Source organism: Echeneis naucrates, chromosome 7, assembly GCF_900963305.1.
Source record: "Echeneis naucrates chromosome 7, fEcheNa1.1, whole genome shotgun sequence".
NCBI classification, from domain to species: Eukaryota; Metazoa; Chordata; class Actinopteri; order Carangiformes; family Echeneidae; genus Echeneis; species Echeneis naucrates.
The window spans coordinates 23,628,879-23,638,080 of NC_042517.1; the positions used below are offsets into that span (position 1 = coordinate 23,628,879).

The 9,202-nt window shown below is 39.6% G+C and overlaps 1 protein-coding gene across 1 annotated transcript; it reads right to left on the reverse strand.

The window, feature by feature from the left end:
• Window positions 1–5,973: 5,973 nt before the first annotated feature.
• On the reverse strand, window positions 5,974–9,142 carry LOC115046384 (nuclear factor 7, brain-like). The gene is made up of 2 exons (XM_029506709.1): window positions 8,877–9,142; window positions 5,974–8,603 (listed from the first exon to the last, which is right to left on the reverse strand). Exons 1-2 carry the CDS (start codon window positions 9,129–9,131, stop codon window positions 7,413–7,415), a joined length of 1,446 nt encoding a protein of 481 aa, XP_029362569.1. The 5' UTR covers window positions 9,132–9,142; the 3' UTR covers window positions 5,974–7,412.
• Window positions 9,143–9,202: the final 60 nt, after the last annotated feature.

Here is a 9,202-nt window from a genome sequence, read left to right on the forward strand (position 1 = left end):
ACATAATTGAGGGCGGGAAGGATTAGTTTGGAGTCACAACTGCAGAGCATCCCACTCTGAGGTCTTCCCACCTGCTATTATTACAATTTTTTACCACTTTATCTGCCATCAAATGGACTTTTCCTTTAGAAGTACAGCTTGTTGAATTATTATTTTACTTTAAAACGCGCATCTTTATTATGGACGTCTTCTTCCACAGCATCTCAGGCTCTGGGCTCCTGCTCTTTCTGAAATCTGGGAGTAAGTGCAGGCAATACATTGACTACAGATAAGTAATTTACACAAACCCCCATCAAATAACCCCAATAATCACCGTAGGTGAAAGATTTTAAAGCTTCATTGCCTAATTGCTTTCATGTGTTGAGAGTTATACTCCTGCTCCTTCTGTCTTTTCCCAGTCCTGTGTGTGTGTTTGTGAATGAGGAGGCCACAGCCTTTTGTCTGGCCTTCACCATCCCCCATAGCTCTCTGGCCAACATTACCATCTCCTGCATTTGTTGGGCCAGTGTCGGGGTGTCGGTCAACGGATCTCAACGTGCAACATGAACCCTTCTCATTAATTCTGCAGAGAGAGAGACTCGATTACCAAGCTCAAACCTCTTACTGCTGAGAACAGCCTTTCCCCACAGCATTGATTTCTCCAGCCCGTTCACCCCTTGCTCCCTCTCTCCCTCTATGTTCAGGCCAGCTCAGCACACAAACTGCTTCACACTGAGCAATCTGAATATCATAATACAACCCACAATGAATGCTAATCAGGCAGCAGCTCCTACTTTGATTAATGAAGATACAGTGTTGGTTTGCAACAGTAGACCTGGCGCCTCACAGCCGAAGCCGCAGATAACCATTCAGTGAGAATTAATCATGGTTAACCAGGTGGCATTTTCTTACAGGACAAATGAAGCAGCTTACTGTGGAATTAGCAGTACAATCAGACCACCTACATATACAGACACACATAGTGTATGCGCAGAGTTTCACATGGCAACGAGAACACATAATGGGCAAGGTGAGTCAGTTTAATTAGGCCTTTCATCTAGGTCTGATGGAGTGCACAGAACGGTTCTCATCTTGTCAGACAGTTACTGACTCTGATATTCTTTTGTTTTGTTTTTCTCCTGACTTTGCAGCTCATTAATCTTATTGCTTCCAAATATTCAATGATGCATAGCTTTTATTATTTTCAAAAAAATAAATCTGATTATTTAGACAGGCAGCTGCTTAGCAGGAAAAATGTACTTCATTTGTGAGAGGAACGCAGCTTTAGTAAAAGCCCTGGTCACCCATCTATGTGTAGTGGACCTAGTTTAGGAGGGGAAAATAATGCACTCACATTGTCTAAATACCAATGACATCACAGTGTTTATCTGGAGTCAACTGTCTTGATGGTGCTTGTTTTTGAAGGGGCTCAGTCTTTCCTCTAGTTTTAACAATGCTGCACCATTCAGTTTTATTTCGGCCCTTCTGTGGGAATAAACATTGCTCCAAAGAAGGTGGTTATGAGACAGGACATGATGTCTTTTAAGAAAAACTTCATTTATAATTCTCTGTAAGCAAGTAAGCTAAACTAAGAAGCTAAAGAGTTTGCTCAGCAGCTTTGAGCATTTTTGACATTTTATCTGCCCACAACCAAAATGCAGAACCAAATACATTTAGTAGGAAACTGAATTAAATACATAAATACACACTTCTTACTTATTATATGCAATTTTAAATGCACTTTTTATGCATTATATTACAGTTACTTGCTGTATGCTCACTGTCTCTGCTGCTGCAGTGTTAATTTTGCTTATGGTTAATGTTTAAGTCATGTCAGTCCTGTTGTAATGTATGTATTATGAATGCACTCATGCATTTCATTCCAGAGACATATTTCCATGATGGGACAGTAAAGTACATCTTGATCTTGATGTGGCGATCTTGATGATCTTATATATCAACAGAATGTGCACAAACTAAAAGGGACATTGAATATTCAGACTAACACTCAGCACTTGGTTAGCGTTCCTGTAATAGTGTGGGTGCCTCAGTGTGAGATGCTGTATGTTTTTAAATGTTATTTCAGGGCTGCTCACTCTGTTTTTCTGCTTTGATAGCTCGTTGCTGGTCATGTGACAGGTCACCCTTTGCCATTACCAACCAAAGCTCAATATTTGTGGGTTTTTGAAGTTGTTTTGGCCAATGGGATAGAAAAGATTCCTAATGGATGTGCAGTTTCAATCGCTCAGATAGATTAAGAAGAATGTTCCCTCTGTTAGAAGTTGGGGCTGGCGGCTCTGACCTGACAGGGGAGTCTACATCAGACCCTGAGAGTTGCTTGAATCCGCATTTGTTACTTATTTTCTGTCAAAGTTGCCAATCAAAATGTTTAATCTAATTAATCACATGCTTATTGATTAAAGACATGTTGAATGCTATTTTTGGAATTTTAGAGGCTTTGATAGAGCCTCGAGATGATTTTATTAAGCATGTAACATATTTATTAATCTATTGATAATAATAATAATAATAATAATAATAAAGAAGAGCAGAGACTACTGCACACCATCATCAGTCAGCAGAGGTCTGGCAACACAGAACAAATTTTGTATAACAGCACCCTCCTGTGGTGAGAGAGATGGACCATCAGATAAAAAGCATCTCAGTACAACAATGTTAAGCTTCCACAAAAGTTGTCATTATCACTGTTTAAAATCACATCAAATCATAATAAATATCATCTCATATCATCTAAATCATTTATAGAAGATGACATTCATGACAAATTCATGACACCTAAAGAAGTAGAGGTTTGAGGTTTGCAGGAGAAAGTTCTCACAAATGGTCTTGTCATTAAAATGTAAAATTAAGTACTAATAAACATATTATTAAAATTGAATTTTCGAAATTCTTCTTTTCCATGTCATTAATTTATGTTTTCGAGAGAGGACCTGATCAGCACCAGCAGTCACTGTCATGGGGTTGTAATCTGGTGCTCTGTGGCCAGCACTGGAATATGCTGACAGTGGCTCATGAGACCGGGGCTCTAAGTGTGAATGCATCTCATGTTGTCTGCATTAAAGAAGACAGTTTCTTGGACACACAGCCTAAGTGAATCCCAGTAACGTGGGGCCGGTCTGAAAATGAAAGCTGTGTGATTATATTTGTGCTAAAGATAGAATATTTTTTTCGATTGTATTTCAGGTAAATACCTTTTATCTCTTGTTTCCAATATTCTCTGTGACAAAATTCTACTTCCCAGTAATGCTGACCTGAAGAGCACGCATTGACACTTTTTTCAGAGTTTGTCCTTGAGGAGGAAGTTCCCAAACACACCTTGGGACATTTGGAGGATCCTTTGCTGGGTCTACGTTTCAAAATGTTGCCAAAGGCGTAGTATAAATGATGATGTCTGGATTAGGCCAAATAGCAGAGGTCCGATTGTGTCTTCTGCAATTGATTTTGATAAACCAAAAAGAAGACTTGATTGAGGTTGATTGCTTATAGCAGTACAAAACAAACTCCTATCTTCAAAAACTGTAATGCCTCTGCTGCAATTTATGAATGAAAAATCACCTGAAGAATCTCCTTCCACACAAAGAACTTCAGGTGACTTTCATGTCAGAGGCTTTGTGTGGATTTGTGTCATTAGCTGCCGAGACTTCTCTTTGGTCTCTGTTATTTCCTCCCTCTGTGTCCTTCCACAGCACAGATATCACCACAAATGCCTCCAAATCCCTCCTCACAGATGCAGCTGCTTCACAACTCAGCCACCTGGGAAGAAAAACAAAAGACTTTATCGAATCATGATAATACACTACTCATGTTTTTGATACATGAATGAGACTAATGTCACCTGGTTTCTAACTGGCAGAATTACAACAAATTGCACCAACCAATTCAGAGGCAAAATAATACACTCACCTGTCACTCAGAAGTGGTCACATCTTCAAGTATACAGAAATTGAAGCTTAAAATCAAATGTAAACAGCTGGGTTGTATGAAAATTCACTGGTTTCAGGTCACAAATTTGCCAGATGACTGGTGCAGAAGACTGATTGCACTCCAGAGATCATGGGAGCAACTGCAGCTTTTGGCTTTTTGTGCTCACTTATCCATTTATCCACTAGAGCCTCCTGTGCAACAGAAACCCACAAAATGAGCTAACTTTGTGTTACATCGTTACCATAATGATGTATTTATTTTAAAGCCATTTTAGGCCAAATACTCCAAGCATCATTTGTTAGCATGCTACAATTTGCAGATGTGGGATTAGCTACACTAAACAGCCAATAGCCTAGACAACTAAAGTGGATAACATTCAGCTGAAGACAAGTTTGTTGAACTTTAACTGTTAAACATGCTACATATGCACAACTGAATTGCCAGACACATTTGATAGTAAGGGCCATGCAGTTCAATGTGATGTCTACTGATTTAAAATGTAGGTTATTATCTGGCAAATTTGGGTCTAGGCCGGATTAAAGGCTGTTGGGCCTGTGTCATCTATGTGCAACGAAGTTCCAAATATTTTCTTTACATGTGAATTTCAATGCGATGCTGTCAGTGTTTTGTGTACAATAATACACTCACCTCTCTGTCACATGGAAGAGAGAGACAAGTGCTCAGTGCATCTTTTAGCAGTCTTGGCCTATAGCAGCGTAAATAAAGAATAATTCACTTCAAACTTTGAACTATAAACTTTGTTGAAGAAAAAGGTTTTAGGCCTGATCTTGAAGATAGAGAGAGTTCGCCCCTCAGATCGATACCTGGAGTTGGTTCCACAGAAGAGGAGCCTGATAACTCAAAGATCTGCCTCCAGATTTACTCTTGGAAACTCGAGGAACAACAATTATCAAGTAAGCCTTCATCCAGAGTGAAGGAGCCAACTGGCACCATATGGAACTATGAGCTCTCTGAGATATGATGGAGCTTGGTCATAAAAGAAAATTTTAAATTCCATTCTGAATTTTACTGGCAGCCAATGAAGAGAAGCTAACACAGGAGAGATGTGATCTCTTTTTCTAGTTCCTGTTAATATTCATGCAGCAGCGTTCTGAATAAACTGAAGGCCTTTTAGAGATTTGTTGGGACATCCTGATGGTAATGAGTTACAGTAGTCCAGCCTAGAAGTTACAAATGCATGAACTAGTTTTTTCTGAATCCTCTTGAGATGTTAGTTATGTATGTATGTACGTTTGTGAGCTTTATATTATTGTATTTATATATATTATATCGCACAGGTGGAAGAAGGCTGTCCTTGAGACTTAGTAGCATTTGGCTGAAGTGCTTCGGGCCAAGTACAACAACCTAAGTTTTATCTGAATTTAAAAAGTTACAGGTCATCCAGTCCTTCATGTCTTAAAGATTTGCCTGAAGTCTGACTTGCTGATTTGCTTCATTTGGTTTCATAGATGATAAGAGCTGAGTTCCCTCTCCAATGCAATGAAATTTTATGTGAAGGAAACATATAAACGGTGTTCCGTTCCCTGTTCAGATTCAGTTTCCGGTACTTTACTGCCTCCCTGTGGATACGTTGTGTATTTTCCTCATGTTTCTTCCAGTCTTCCAGTTTTTCCCTCCTCCATGTATTCTATTCAGCTGAGTAAAGAGCAGTAAACAGTATGCAGTAGAAACTCTCCTCTTTTTTATTTAAGGCTTTGGGATGATAAGTCCAGAAGTAAAGATGGAAAATACCATTTTACTACCACTTTAGTAAAATTGTTTTGTAATGGGAAAATGCTATTCTTAGTTCATAAATGATGGCTACTTCATGTTAGTATCAGCTTACTTGCTCCTTGTTAACATATGTTACATCTACTGATCACGTGGTAAATAATATGGCCTCATTAATTTCAAGGATAAAGTACTGCAGGTTAGATACTCCCGTTACTCCTCTTTAGCTCCATCTCCTTGTCCAAATACAGTCTCTTCTGCTAAAAACAACAATAACAACACCAACAAAAGCAAGATAGATATACAAATACAAAAATCTATGATGAATATAATTGATGTTTACTTGTTTATTCTGCATTAATTTTATTATCAAATTACAGCACAAAACAAAAACCAGTGAACGGGTTATGTTTCTTTACTGTACATGTTACAGAAATGAATCAGGAGTTCTGTAATATTTCTCTGTACACTTTATAGATGCACAAAATGAAACAAGAAACATGAGCCTCCCCTTACCCCCTTACTCAGTAGAAGCTGTACAACATTCTGTGCAGAGAAGAGCAAACTTCCAACTTAAGGAACGAGTTCTACATACATTATTATCTGTAGGTTATAGATTACTCTAGTTTATTGTTAGTAAAGCAACAACGACACTATTGTATGTTGTTTTTTTTTGTTTGTTTGTTTTTTTTACATAATACATAAGAGTATGTAATAATGAATCACCATTTACTGTACAAGGATAAATTGTGACTGCACTGCATATTCAGCTTGGTCTGGATACAGACTTGTCACTGAATTAGATGAGACCACTCACTGTTGTATTGTCCTCAGATTTCAGCAGTTGAATAGATGGTGCAGGATTAGAAAGGGAATGGGAAGGGTTGTCATCCAACAACAGGTGGTGGTGGGAACAGTGAGTGACTGGAGGATTTGTGAGATACTGCTGATGAAATCTACATGCAGCATCCTTGCCTATGCACCTGAGAAGTTGAGATGTTGCAGGCTGTAGTGTAGTCAACTATTGACTGCATCATCCACTGATCCACTGACTTTTTCATCTGGTAGGCAAACTGCAGGGAGGACAGCAAGAGGTTTGTCATGTCTGCCAGGTGCATCAGCGACCAGTCTTCCACAGGGTGTTATCACCAAAAAGAACAATATTTATCGATTCATATGATTCAGGGTTTTGTGTGGACCAGTATGAATTAGATGATTTTCATCTACATTTGGCATTCACTGGTTCTTTTATCCAAAGCAACTGACAAGTTGGGGCTTCTGGAAAGCTTCAGTGCAGTAGAAGGCCTTGGTGCTAACGCATGTTAAGTCTTACATAAATAAGTGGAGGAGGCAAGGCAAGGCAGAGGAGATTGTATGAGGAAATGCAACAAAATGAACAGCTAGTCATGTTTGTGTTTTTAGAAAATGTAAGACAAAGAACAAAAATCATAACCTGGACTGGTGTTGCCTTGAGCTAAAGCTAAAGCTAAAAAAGGTCTCATGTTTGAAGAAATCCAGCAGTCAAACTAAAAAGCAGAGTTCAAGGGGCCACTACCTTTTGACTCACTGGTGCTCTGATCACTACTTTAAGGCAACACAGAAGGGAAATAGTTCAAAGTTTAAAGAGCTCTGTAAACTATACTGCTCTAGTTAATGAGTCACTTGACTAAGGATTTATTCGGAGACCGGAGTGATCATTGAACAAATAAAAAAGACAACATCTTGGATGTTTTGCCTTAGCCCTGTTATCCCAGACCTCAGAACCAGCACACTCTAGGAGGGTTATGATCTGCTCCCTTGCTAAATTTGTACTGAATATATGCTCTTCCTGGTGCTGACAGAGAGCTTTCTCTCATAGTGTGAATAAGTGTCATGCTCTCTGCATCAAAGAAAGACAGCTCCTTTGCAAGGCAATCTAGATAAATCCCGATCCTTTGAGGTGAGCCTGTAATTGTCAACTCTGTTTCTTGACTAGATGTGATATAATTTGATTTACTGAAGCTCAGAAAACTCTTTTGTACCCCTACTTTCCAATAGTCTCTTTCTCCAACCTCTATTTCCCAGTAATACTGCCCTGAAGTGAACACGGTGGAGCTGAAGACAGAAGCGTATCGCACCGAAGTGTCCTCACTGTAAGTTGTTCGCTGTCTACTGAGGCCACAGTAGTGACATTTCGAGGGCACCATATTCTGATAAAAGCTCATGCCGCTCTGCGGAGATTGGATAATCTTGGGACTATACATCAAACTCTTTCCATCTTCAGAAACTGTTATGTTTTCACAGGTAGTTTCTAGTGAAAGCTCCTCAGCTCGGGGCTGGATGACCTGAAGCATCTCCTTCCACATAAAGAACTTCAGGTGACTTTCATGAGGCCCCAAATAGAGAGAATTAGTCACCACTTGGATATCTCTTCCTATTGGGGAAAGTAAGTGTTGATCAGTCATTGTGCTGTTTTCCTTAGTCCAGCTCTTTAAGAACTTCTCATAGTCTGTGATAGTCAGGACTGATGTCACCTTTTCCTCCAGCTCTCTGTTTTTAGACAAAGATGTTTCCAGAGCATTCAAGGTCTCACTCATCTTCTCAATGGCCTCTTCCTCTTTCTTTTTCAGGTCTTTCCTGATCTCATCTTCTCTCATTCTCAGAAACTGGTGCATTTCCTCAAACTGTGTGTGGATTTGTGTCATTAGCTGCAGAGACTTCTCTTTGGTTTTTCTTATTTCCTCCTTCTGTGTCTTGGCCACGCCTTCCACAGCGCAGATATCATCAGCAACTTGCTCCACAAACGCCTCCAACTCCCTCCTCACAGATGCAGCTGCTTCTTTGATTGGCTTGAACTTATGCCCTTCATGCTTCTCCCCATCTCTGCAAATGATACAAGCTAACTGCTGCTCTGTGGCGCAGAACAACTTCAGCTTTTCTTCGTGTTCAGGGCACAACCATTCATCAACCTTGTAATCAACAAAATAATGTTATAATACAAAATGATAATGGCACAATCAAATTCATATCAAAATCTTTTTTTTCTCCAAAACTGAAAATGACATCTGCACAGTGTTCTGATCCAAAAGCAGTTGAAAACACAGATAATACATCAAATATGTTGTATGACAAAGAAAAGTAGCAAATGCTCACGCAGACACCAGAGATTCTTCGTTTTTTTAATACCTCTGGGACTGCAACACATAGGTATACAAAAGTGATGATAAATAGCAGAAACTTACTTCCTCATTGCCAGGCTTTCTTCTGAGCTTCTCAGCTTCTTTTTCAGACAGATTTCTCAAAATCGGACTTGTTACAAGGCACCTCCCTTCTGCTGGAACAGCTGTCAGACACTGGGGACACTTGGCCAGTGAGCTCAGATAGCCTGTTATACATTCTCTGCAGAAAGCGTGGCCACATGGAAGGATCACAGGATCAGTGAAGATCGACAGACAAACAGGACAAGTCAGCTCTTCTGTGTAAGAAAAAGACGCCATGGCTCCTTTTCTTCCGCCTTTGACTGACTAAGCACGTCAGACAATCACTCCCCAGATCACCGAATAGCCCC